A 12,794-nucleotide genomic window follows, 5' to 3' on the forward strand; every position below is an offset into this window, starting at 1 on the left:
TCATATATTGATGCTGTATTGTATGTCCAATCAAGATCATCATAGAATTCAAAAGTAAAGAGATCAGCTCAATATGAACACATTTATTTGATGATTGAATTATATAACATGTATGATAAAATGATAGCCAGTTATTATTTGTTGTCTAATTTAATTATTTCACCCACTTAAAGAAATTTTAGGTGTCTCAAAAATATGTTGTGTATATTACGTAGCTAGTAAAATGGTTGACTATTCCCTTTGGTCCAAAACCCGTTTTTTCCAGGATGACTTGCAGGATAAGCATAGTTCGCTGTAAATCTCAGGACATATGATCATCTGTTATCACTTCTGTCCCTTACCATCCTCAGTCATCTATTTTGATCTGGGAGTGTAATTCATAATGAAAGCCTACGTGCCTCCCATTACGTTACATTTTGTTGCGCGTGATTTTATCTAGGCGTACAACTGTTCTCTGACCATTCTTTCATCCATGTCATCCTGCCTCTCTAACCAAAATGGAATGGGGCTGTAGACTCTGTGGCGGATGACTGACCAAAAGGCAGTTACATACCATCCCATTCCAGTAGTCCACTAATGAGTCAGTGGGTCAGATTCACTTTTCCCTCCTGATCCTCCAATTAAATCAGAAAACTCTAGTGTACATGCATGGAAATTTAATTGATTAGAATGAAATCATCAAAATATCATAATTGTAATGTCCATGAACTTGATTGGTGGTTACTCAGAGTCTCACTCTAATTCTAGTATCTGAGCATGCCATTTGGTTTCATTTATAACTACAACTTGCTTTTCCTTTGATTAGTTACTTCTGTCCTGTGTTTGTTGATCTGGAGAAGCACAACCTGTATACCCCAAGGACCTGCCCTATTTATAGGACTTGGAATATTTTAATTCACCGTAGTCTACCAAATAATCCAATCATAACAATAAAGATAAACTCAAGCTTAACACATTTAAATTTAATCGCCGTGCCTATTTATAAACGTCTTTATCCAATCATCTGCACTGGTAAATCACATAAATTGGGATATTTAATGATAGCTTAATTACATGCCATTATATTCATATCTATATACACTAATTGTCCTTAGATGAAGACAATATTCTAACAATTGGCCGACTGTTCCTGTGCTTTATTTATTCCCATGGAAACTTCAAGGAACTAAGGATACACATTCAGTTGGGCCAAGCGCCCACTTTTGCACTATAACTTGCCTGTTACTTGTCCAGCGATCCAACCCTGAACACCTCTGCCCTTCAGTAGTTAAATTATTTCTTTCTTATGCCACGTTTGCACATTTAATGTGCTGAATATTATTATAACGAGAAGCTGACGACTAAGACAAGATTAATCTGGTCTTGGTCCTGTTGCCGAAACGATAAAGGGTGCGACTTTAAAAATCAATAAAGTAGATTAGTCTTTGCGAGTCCGATGAAAATTTCTCTGGGATGTTTTAAGCTCAAAGTAGGGTTTTAACTCTAGGTAGTTTCTCATAAATTTCCACTAGCTTCCAGAGAAAGAAAGTTCATCAGGTCAAAAAGTTAACTAACATTCTCAACCATCGTATCCAGTCATAATTATTCAGGGTTGACTAAGGAACCTCTTAATTGCTGACAGTGCCCCTGCTTTACTTTTTCCCCTGGAAACTTCAGGAATTCTAAGCGGATATGCTAAGCAAAGAGTTAACTAACATTCCCAAGTTCATAAATTGCCATTAATTTCCAGAGAAAGTAAGTTCCCCAAGTTAAAGAGTAAACTAACATCCCCAACCATCTTATTCAGAGAAAATTATTCAGGGTTGACTAGGGAACTTGTTGCATGGCTGGCAATGCCTCTGATTTGTTTTTTCCAGTGGAAACTTCAGTTGGGCCCAGTTCACATTATTTCAGGATAAGTTCCTGCCTCATAAAGATTCGCTCTTCAAATCTTCATATCTTCGCCATTCAGTAGCTAAAACCTCTCTTTCTCATCTCATTACTGCGCAACTTAATAGCTGAGTATTGGAACATCATGGGTCCAAAGCCTTCTTCCTTTATGTTTTCTAATTTTGATTCATTTCGTCATATCTGGACCATGACCCGGAGCGATTAAGGGGTGAGACTTTGGCTAGTTATCAGCTGTTTGGATGATATTCTTGCTGATTATAAAGCTCAGAGATTGCGGAAGTTTAAGAAAAAAAGAGAAGCGAAGAGGAGAGGAAGAGAGACATGGCGATTGATAGATTCTTAGAAATTGCAAGGAAATCACAGCGCGTACTGGCTGATGCAGCAAAGCTCACAAGAAAGAGCTGGAGACCCATGATTTTATACATGTTCATCTTCCTCGTCTACTTTCTTCTCCAGCAATTTGCTTACACCGTTGCCGTTTACCGATCAGAAGACTGCCCGTTCAGAACTGTTCTATCAATGGCGAGATGGAAGGCCACTCGAGGGGAGTTTAACGCTATTCTTCCACGGCTTCTCGAAGACTTTTTAACGTTGGAGAAGCAATCTTTTGTTCTCTTCTTGCCCACTTTCTTGCTCACTGTCTTCCTACAGAACGCGGCCATCACCTCGCTAGCCATGCGTTCAAGGGGAGAGAAGTTGGACGTGAAGGGTCATCTTTTAACGACAATGAGAAATTGGAAGCACGCCATGGTCACTGTTCTTTACAAGGATCTCATCACCACTTCTTTCTTATTTTACTCGGTGGGATTCATCACGGCAATCGGCGTTATCTTCGATTTCTCCGCTTGGTCGTTTACCGTAGCCCAGTTTATAGTGACTTTGGCGTTTCTCCTGGCGCTTTACTTGGATATGTTATTGAATCTTGGCGTTGTGATAACGGTGGCAGAGGAAGGAGGTTTTGGTTTGAGCGCCATTGGAAGGGCTTCTGAGCTGATTCAAGGTAGGAAGAACTTGGCGCTCTTTGTCAACTTCCTCAGATATCTCATCTTTAATCGTGTGATCGCTGGAATAGGGTTCCTGTTGGGAACAAAGCACAGTCTTCTCATCAAAGTATGCGAGGGTTTAATCATGGGATTTCTTGCGTTCTACTGTCAAGCGGTAGATGTAGAGTTTTACAAGGAGTGCAGGCCGCAGAACCTTCCGTTCTAGATTGACCCAATGTTTCTATTGAATTTGATCCTTGCTCCATGAGTCATGCTCTTAACATACAATATTATTTTAAACTGAACGAATATGATGAGGCATTTTCCTTAATATTTGGGACCCGTAAGGCGAAGCCTCGATTACAGCCATAACATTATTTTTTGTAAAAGAATAAAGAGCTACAGAACTGTAGGACTCGCATTGAGGTCTAAGTCTGCGCTATGTGGACAGAAGGTCTTTTATATTTTAAAAAATAAGTTAAATGTTGAAATACCAAGACTTAATGACAGCCTTAAGATTAATTTGGGTATGAATTGAACGCCATTGTATGCGAGCGAAATTCCAAAAGGCAGAAGTATTCATGATATTAATATGATTAGTCTCTGGCTTTCAGAATTGTTTTGGTTAAAAGCACTTATAGCCTGCCTTATGCAGTTTACTATATACCCACTCCTCGACTTAAATGATGCATTTTAACTAATCCAGAACAAATTTGTTCCCCTATATTCTCAGTGTGAGTGACTAGCAGCAGTTAAATGATGCATTTGAAGTTATGTTAGAGTTTTTTTTTATATTTCTATATTCTCACTACGACTGACTTGGAGCCGTTAAAAATAGGATGATTATATGATAGAGGTTGATGAGCAGTCATTTATTCAAAATAAAATATAAGTTATTTAAGCATGAACTAATGGATGGATATTATGTGACCTGCAAGCCAACCACACTTCATATTCTCATTCCTGTTCATTGAAGTAAATATTTGTTTATTATTATTATTCTCGTGTGATGTTTATGATGAAGTCCACAAATAAATCTAACGACCGAGCGAATTATCAGTGACATCATAGGACAGTGGTCACTTGTATTTAAACATGCTTACTATTACTGCGATCCAAAGAATACTGAACATGGACATTGATAGATTCACAACAAATTACAATATCTAATTCCACTTTATAATGAGTATGGTTGATCCTATAATCATTAGTGTAGAAATACTAAGTATAGATGGTTGGTTCACAATAGGGAAAGAGCTCCCTATATTTCTCCCTATGAGTCCATAAATCTCATTACACCTAACTATGAACATCTTATTCATGTTACGGTTCTGCGTGTAATCCTTAGACATTAGATACCTAAGATATCAAATGAATGGGCATTCGTAATTTGAGTACAGCTCAGTGATAATATGAAAATAAGGATGATAATTCATACTTAGATTATGGATACTAGAACATAATTAGGGTAGTTCTATGCTTGTTATCATGAATTTTCAGCAGATTTCACCAAAACTAGATAAGTTCACTAAATGATCACTCTTTACATTAAAGTGACTATATTTTGAGTTTTTTTGTGAATTTAGTGGAAAATAGATTTGAATTGGTGAAAAGTTATCCCTAAAAAGAGTTGTCGATTGACAGAGAATTAAATTTGAATTCTTGGATTTTTTTTGGAATTTATTGGAAATGTTTTTAAAGCACTGGGCACACAGGTGGAACATAGGCGTGCATGAATGGGTGCATGAGAGAATGGGTGCATAGGTGCATGAATGGGAGCACCTATGCATATTTTTAAATGTCAAATGCCGATTCTGCTTTTACGGATACAATAGACCTGAATTAGTCCATATGGAATTAAAGTCTTCACTTCAGAGGAGCATAACGTGGCACCATCCAGATTGCGCGATCCTAATTGGTAAAGAGGTGAGATTACGATGCTACTTTTTTGCCATTTTTTACAAGGAAAAGATGCAGGGCGATGTGGCAAAATCTGGCACGGTGAACCTTCGCGTCATTACATCTGACAGATGCAAATGCACTCGTCCGGATGGAGGACGGCTGCGGTCGGCGCTGGGGAGGATCGAGCGGGAAAATGCAAAGAAAAAAAGAGAGGGAATCTCTGCTGCAGACGACCGTCAGTGACTAGAGGGGCTTTTTTTCCTTTTTTTTGGGGGGGAGGTCTCTCTTGAAAAAAGGAAAATAAAAAACTAAGAGAGCGCCAATCTTTAGAGGTTTTTTTATTTATCCACGTGAATTCCTTCCCTCTCTTGAGTAATCTTCATGTCCACTGCAACACACCGAGCTCCGGGCTAAATACGCGGGCTCATAAGAGGAGATTAATGTTTCGGAGCATCACTGAAGGCGGTAAATCTTAAAAACTTAAGTAGGTTGTTCATTCCATTTCTTACCATGTTCTCATCATTTGCATGTGCTTAAATTTGTCCCATTATCTGTTATAAGCTATTAATTCTTACCAGGATGCAAAAGCTTAAACATCATTTTTTAATTAAGATTTTGATAGGTCATCCCTAATTAGAGTATCTTCATCTTAGTATCTACACATATCTCATCTTGTTTTTAGTGCACGGTTGTAATATCACAATAATCTCTTTTATCTGTTATTAATTCTTATGAGAAATAATTAAGAGCTTATGCATATAATATAATCAAATTAAACTATCACATAAAATTAATTATCCACTGATTATTATTTTCTAGGTCAATCCACTTGCTTTATAACTAATGTGTTTTAAAAATCAATCTTAATTTTAAACTCCTCTCTGTGGTTCGACTCCTTGCTCACCATTAATATTAGTAATAAGTGGATTAGGGTTTCTTATAAATTATTGCATGTCGCAAAATTAAACATCTACTAAGTTAAACACTTAAATGTTGACATATCACTTAGAAATCAATAATCATGAGATCCAAATCATTCTCATCTTAGATGGATAATGGACTCAATGAAGGTGATGGTGTTTTCCAGCAGGAATCATTGACCTCCAGCATCATAGGATACAGACTTGAGAAATAAAATCTAGTTAAATTCCTTTTCTAGGATAGTGAAAATAAGGGAGGAGTAGGATTTATGTAATTCATTATTCTTAAATCTAATGACTAATCACACTTTTAAGGTAAAACATACTCTAATCCTTTATGAGCATGGCATGGATGAAGGATTGAACATACATGGTAACGAATGCTGCAAAGGTCACATTAGGGAGTTTACAACATGAGATGTAGCTTGACGCCCCATGGGCTGGAACCCCAGCCATTCATTTGGATTAGATCAATTCATGATTAATTAATTTAAAAGATTTGCCAATACATATTATTTTACCATTAAAATTGTTAACTAGACTGATACATGGTCCTAGAGCTTCATAAATATATTTTTTTATGTTGGTAAATATACTAAAATAAGTAGGGAATTTATAAAAAGGGCTCCTGAAAGTATAAGGGGCATGCCTGATGCAAGCTAGATCTAGGTGCCCCCGTCTAATCTCTATTTGTCTCAAAGCCATACCTTCTAGTGAGACTAGATAATTAGGAGATCTAATAGAATTTCAAGAAGTGCTGTTTGAGAGGACTAAAAGCTCCTACATTCTCGAGATCATGTAGAAAAGTATTGAGTTGGGACACGTGGATGGTTAAAGAGTTTCATTTAAGGAGCCTGAAGAAAGTGAAAGTTTTTTTACACAATGTGATATGATCATCTACTATTTTTGGTTTGAATCCATTCCAAGTCACACCATTTTTTCTGTAAGCATTGATTACAAATTTTTATCTGTATACATTGGAAACGTCAGTTAGAGAAATCCCTAAATATAATCAATCCTGACTTGTGTGTTTGTAAAAGGATTAACATCATGTATGAAAAAATATAATAAAGAGGTCCAATTTTATCTCTATACATGCTGAAGATGAGAAAAATATATTTACATAATTGAAGTATACCTCCCAGACTCATAAAAAGAATATAATTTATTTTTACAAAAATCTGGTTCAAGCCCATACTCATTAATGATCTATTGATTTATTCAGAATTCACTTTTTTCATTCAACAAAAAATTTGGTATCAGTTAAATCAGATTGTTTCCTATGATTAAATCATGCACATAAATATAATTTCAAGACAAAATAATATAACATGTGAATATTTGAATACATGTGAAAACTACATGATGCAATATATTCATTTTTTGTATAACTGAAATATTCTATTTTTAAATAACATTCTCAACGTTCATTTGCATATGAAATTCAGAGATAAAACGTCCACAGGGTTGCAGTTGTAATTTATACACATTATTTTTTTATCCTCCATCCGATCCTGAATCATTTGTCCATTTCTTATTCCATATATCAGAATGGGAAAAAAATCATTATAATTCAAGTTAGTAAAATCCTTATCATCTCCCATGAATGTACTTAAATATACTTAAATCAGTATATGATAGTGTTCATAAAGTCATTTAGAAACTATGGATGATTTATTTATGAGACACTGTTTCCTCTTGACAGTATAACCTCCTAAGGAGAATGAATCTGCCACTAATGTTCTATCATAGTTCAACTTTTCATTATATACACGGCACGAACACATAAAATACTGATGAATCTCAGGTTTATACCTCATAGTTCTTATTCCATACAGGATATGTCATAAAATGATGTTGAACCAAGTTATCTATAGTTGTATGAAAACAACCTATATATCTTTAATTTTAAAATTTCACCAAGTACAGGGAGTTGATTCCTATGAGAAGAATGATAAATATTTAATGCCTTTGATTGTTAGCTAATCATATAATGGGTTATCTCTTGATACAAAAGGTGTAAGCAGTATCCATAATTTATGGTATTGATTAAAACATCAACGCGGCTATCAAGGTCACCTGCCCCCCAAATTTTTTCTACGTCCCCATTTCTTTGCTGGAAGTGTAGATTGACAAAGAATAATACATACAGAGGATACATACACTGATGAATACACACAATGACCACATTCAGTAGAGTAGAGTGATACAACAAAATACTTCATAGACAGAGATAATATTTAACTAGTTTACTAGTTGTTAAGCACCCTCTTTCACCAATCAAAAGAGTATCTTTGAACCTCATTTGCCTCCAAATTAATTAAAACTTTTTTACCCAATTTTACATATATATTAAAAGAATCTCGGCTCATTTCAATGCACGACCAAACCATTCACCCCAAGGTGGCCAGTTAGACCTATTCTCACTTAATGATAATTTCCACAAGTTATTTTAATAAAATAACTGTCTATTCTATGTATGGATATCAAAAAATATCAAAATAAAAGCAACACATATCTACACTGATATCATTTCAGTGAATAGAGACAAAAAACATGAGTTGTACTGAGTGAATTTAGTTCTTTTAGTCTATATAAAATAGTTTAGAGCAGAATTTCGGAGTCAAACCTAATAGTGACATTAATCTCAGCATTGTAATCCAATCCAAATTGTATCTATGGACCTTTTTCAAAAGTACTATAGTCCTTTTGGAGTACGAATATAAATTAATTAGGTTGATAAAGAACTTTTCAGATCCTTTTAAAAATCAATTTACTTCTATAAATAATATTTGCAGATATATTATAGTGTTAAAATAAAATCAGTTATCACAAAAGATGTTTAAATAATGAAAGTTTTAAGGAGTAATAATTTAATGTGGAAGCTCAAAAAAATAAAATATGCATCAAATTTATCAAATGTTAGTTGATATATCTTTTTAGAGGTATTTATGCATTTTTCAGTAATTATATAAAATATATAAATTATTTTATTGTTCTTGTAAATAGTCATATTAAATACTTTATAAAGGTAAGGTAATTTTTTATTTTCCCAGAACTAAATGATAGTTACCCAAATTCATGGTATGAATTGTTCTTGTCATCAGAAATGTAATATTTAAATGTTGTTCGAATGATAACATGTTGAGTTAATATATTTTTCATGATTAGATGACATATGTTTTAAGGGTAGATAATATTGTCTGGTTTAGTTTATATGAATGTATTCAATAATCACGACAAATAAATGAGTAATAAAGGATAAAAAAACATAATCAAATGTGTAGTATGTTCATAATAGTCCAGATGATAACTTTAAGCTCACCAAGTATCAAATCATGTTCAGGATACGTAGTTGACTTCTCAATCAAAGAAAAAAAAACGTATCAGAATATGATTGAAGTAATCAAAAAATTACAATAATAATATTTTATCAAGCCACCTTCAAACTGTAGCATTGGTACTTATTGAAATACAATTTTCAAAATAATATTCAAATATAAAATCTCTCGAATCATAGTTCATTCATCCTCAGATTTTTTAAATAAGGAAGGTTTATAAATGTAACACATTTCTAGAAGTGTAGTTTCTATGATGTGTATGACCATAAATTTGTTTACATATTGTAATGAATAGTGAAATCATGTAGAAATAATATTAAGTCATATGTTTACATAGGTTTTCATATTATATAACAGAGAGCTCATTTAATTATCAAGAAGATTTCCAACTCCACCAAATGGGTTCAAAAGATAATTTTTTTTTTCAGCAATGAAAAAAAGATGAAATCAATGGATTACAACAAATAATTTTCTACAGAATATTATAAAAGTTATTTTGATAGAATACAGTGAAACATACATGTACCATTTAATAACTTGAACATATGCAATGTGATTCCTTTCTGATTTCAATAAAGCAACCTGATAGATTAAGTCTCATTCAAATTATTTTCATACAAAGCCAAATGTAAGTTCGCCAGCGGAAATAAATCATTAACAGGTGCCCAATTATACAAAGTCACAATTATGCAGTGAGACATTTTGGAGAAGGTCCAAACCCCATTTTCTCTAAGATATTTATTTTTGAAGAACAGCTTTCTGTGTCTCCAGCCCTTCAATCATGGACACCTGCTTTAAGGTCATTGATATATAGCTTTATATGATCATTCAAACTCACAGATCATATCTCAAAATAAATGTAATACTCTAAGTAGCATTTTTTGTTCACATTAAAAAATTGGCAAACCAACTTAGAGTCTAAAGTGAACCAGGAAGAATGAGGATGAATTCATGTTTACCCTTCAGATATTTCATAAATGAGAGGATAGAAATAGGTCCAATGAAGGAAGTGGGATTCAAAAATTAGAAAACACGAGCTATTCCGGCAAGCCCAAAAGATGCAAATTGAAAGATGGAGGACAGAAATTATGGAGAGATGTGTGAAAGAGAAAATGGATACGGAGGAGAAAGAAAATTATGAGGACAGTTAAAATCTATCTACACTACCATCTTAAACCTAATGACACCAAAATTTAAGTAAATATATTTTACTAACCCAGATCCATGACACAATTGACAAGTATTGATATTGATATCATTCGAAGGCTTATAAAGCACTCCATGTCTCACACTTCTTGAGTTTGAATAAACATGACCAACAGCATTTTTTCAATCAAAATAATGTTAAGTCAGGATGACTTAAGGGTTTTTTAATCTTGGCTGGAAACATTTCAAGGGAAATTTGGTGATAATCACTTGATGTCACAATACTAATGACAGAGAATGACATATTAGATGCTGTAACTTTATCTTTTCGGAAGACTTCTGATGCTTTTTGATATAAGAAGAAGAGAGGGGTGTAAGCATAGTGCCATTTTTCCGTTTTCTTTTCTCTTTGGATAAACATGTGCTGGCTTTTACTTGACATGGGATTTAAAGTGAAGAAGTTACATGTCAGCATATAATTGGACTATATTTTCAAATGCATATTATTATGGAGAATCTTTTAAAAAACAGATGATTTGGTGTGAGGCTGGTGATGGGTGATGAGGAGACAGAAAAGCAAAAGGCTTAGACTACAAGCTTAAATGATGTTATATATAATATATGAGTTGTGGGCTTAAATTTTTAGGGTATATCTCTCTTGCCTGTAACCATCCATCATCTTGGATCTTTAAAGACACATGACATCCTTCTAAAAAAAGAAGCCTTAAATTTGGTTCCTAATTGTGATTAACGAAAGAGTTCACTCATTCAATATCTCATTAGGATCAACTGACACATTACAATGGAGAAGTATTGGAAAAATAATCTGATCAAGATAGATGAATAAAAAGAACTACTTTCAGCTTGTCGGGCACCTTAAAATGAGGATAGCATGATGTTTATCTTTTTGAAACACATCCTTATTTTTTTTCAATGGTACTATGTTGATCTTCATCGTTTTGTATGCACCTACATCTTCCTCATTACTAGTGGTGGTTAATTTTATACCATTTGTTACACTACTCACCCTGCTCTACTGCTCGCTGGCATGTATCTGTAGTCATCTATGCCGCAAAGACAATAAATCAAAATAAACCTTGAAAATTGGATAATCAAATCACCTTTTCATGAATCTGATTTAGAGTTTCTCAGTTCCTCATGTGAGAGTATTGAGCCTTTAGAAAAATTCTCAGTCCCTGGCATGTCGAATCTCCTTCATCTCAATGATCCCCGTAACAGATCTACGATAATCGTTATGCCCTTTTGATTCCATTGGGAGTGGAGGAGAGCCAAAGAGAGAATGCAGAAGGATGGGCATGTAAATACTTCTGGCCTGGTTGCATTATATTCAGGGTCTTCTCATATTTATAACTAACATGAAATATGTGATTAGGAAGTCAAAGAATACAGTCAAAGTACAACTGTCTTTCCATAAAAGGTATTTGATGTCTCAGGTCCAAACACCAAAGAACAATCATTACTTCCACCAAAAGATGGACATCATTGTCATAAAGCGAATGATGACCCAGTATAAGACTTCCATGCTTTTTAGAAATTAGATTATATAAAAACCTTTTTTTGACTATGCTGTACTTTGTTGTACATGAAATACTGTTTTTCACTGAATACATGTTGCATTGTTCCATGAAACAAGAAATGGGTAGGATGGTCCACAAAGATAATCCCTCGCATGGAGTTATTAAATCTGAAATGACGTTGATACAACTAAGAATATTAATCATTGTGTTTCATATCTATTATAGAATATGGAAGTCGCGGGTTCATCTTTATCCATGGAAGGCTTTGCAATAGTGCAATGAATGACATCACATATCATATTTCGAATCATTTCGATTTCAACTATCACTCTCATATTTTCTCAAATCAACTATTAAAAATGGTAGCAAGTGATAAATGATAGCAAATGATTTTTTAATCTAATTTTAAACTTTTGAGATGCTTAATGACAAATGGTTGCAAAATCATAAAGATGAATTAATGGATACCATAATTATAAAAGGTAGAAATGCAATTGTGTATCCAACACAATAATGAGATTTAATATGAAAAGGACTTTTAATATGAAAGACATTATTCAAGAATCATTAAAATGAAATGAAGAAATCAAATCAATAAATTCATTTAAACCTTAAAATATATGAGGAAAATATCACTCAAGTTATTTACTTATTTAGCAACCAAATAAAATTTATTTCCCCGATTTCTTGTTTCCAATCACCAATTTGCCTAGATAGAGAAAGAAGATGAGTAAAGAAAGATGTGAATCCAAAATTCCCAAGATGGAGAGAGAAATGAGGCAAGAATATTTTTAATTCCCCAATGTTTTTAATGATATGCCCATTTGTTTTATTTTAGATACATTAGAGAAAAGGATAAAAAGGAAGAAAAAAATTATAGAGGGAAAATTACGTTGGATATTAAACTTCAATAGACCATTCAATTTTAAAAGGCCTAATGACTTTTAACTGAGGCAATAACTATCCAAATTAAAAACCTGACTGGTTAAATAAGACTAATAAAGCATGTGCTTACGATACTTAAATGTATGTCCTAATAATGTCTTCTAGACTCTTTTCTTGAAAAAATGGCTC

General features: G+C 33.6%; 1 protein-coding gene across 1 annotated transcript; it reads left to right on the forward strand.

The window, feature by feature from the left end:
* Nucleotides 1-1,955: 1,955 nt before the first annotated feature.
* Nucleotides 1,956-3,141, forward strand: LOC144709447 (uncharacterized). The gene is made up of 2 exons (XM_078582999.1): nt 1,956-2,890; nt 2,963-3,141. Exons 1-2 carry the CDS (start codon nt 2,212-2,214, stop codon nt 3,097-3,099), a joined length of 816 nt encoding a protein of 271 aa, XP_078439125.1. The 5' UTR covers nt 1,956-2,211; the 3' UTR covers nt 3,100-3,141.
* Nucleotides 3,142-12,794: the final 9,653 nt, after the last annotated feature.

The sequence above is a fragment of the Wolffia australiana genome, chromosome 11 (genome assembly GCF_029677425.1).
Source record: "Wolffia australiana isolate 7733 chromosome 11, ASM2967742v1".
Classification (NCBI taxonomy): domain Eukaryota; kingdom Viridiplantae; phylum Streptophyta; class Magnoliopsida; order Alismatales; family Araceae; genus Wolffia; species Wolffia australiana.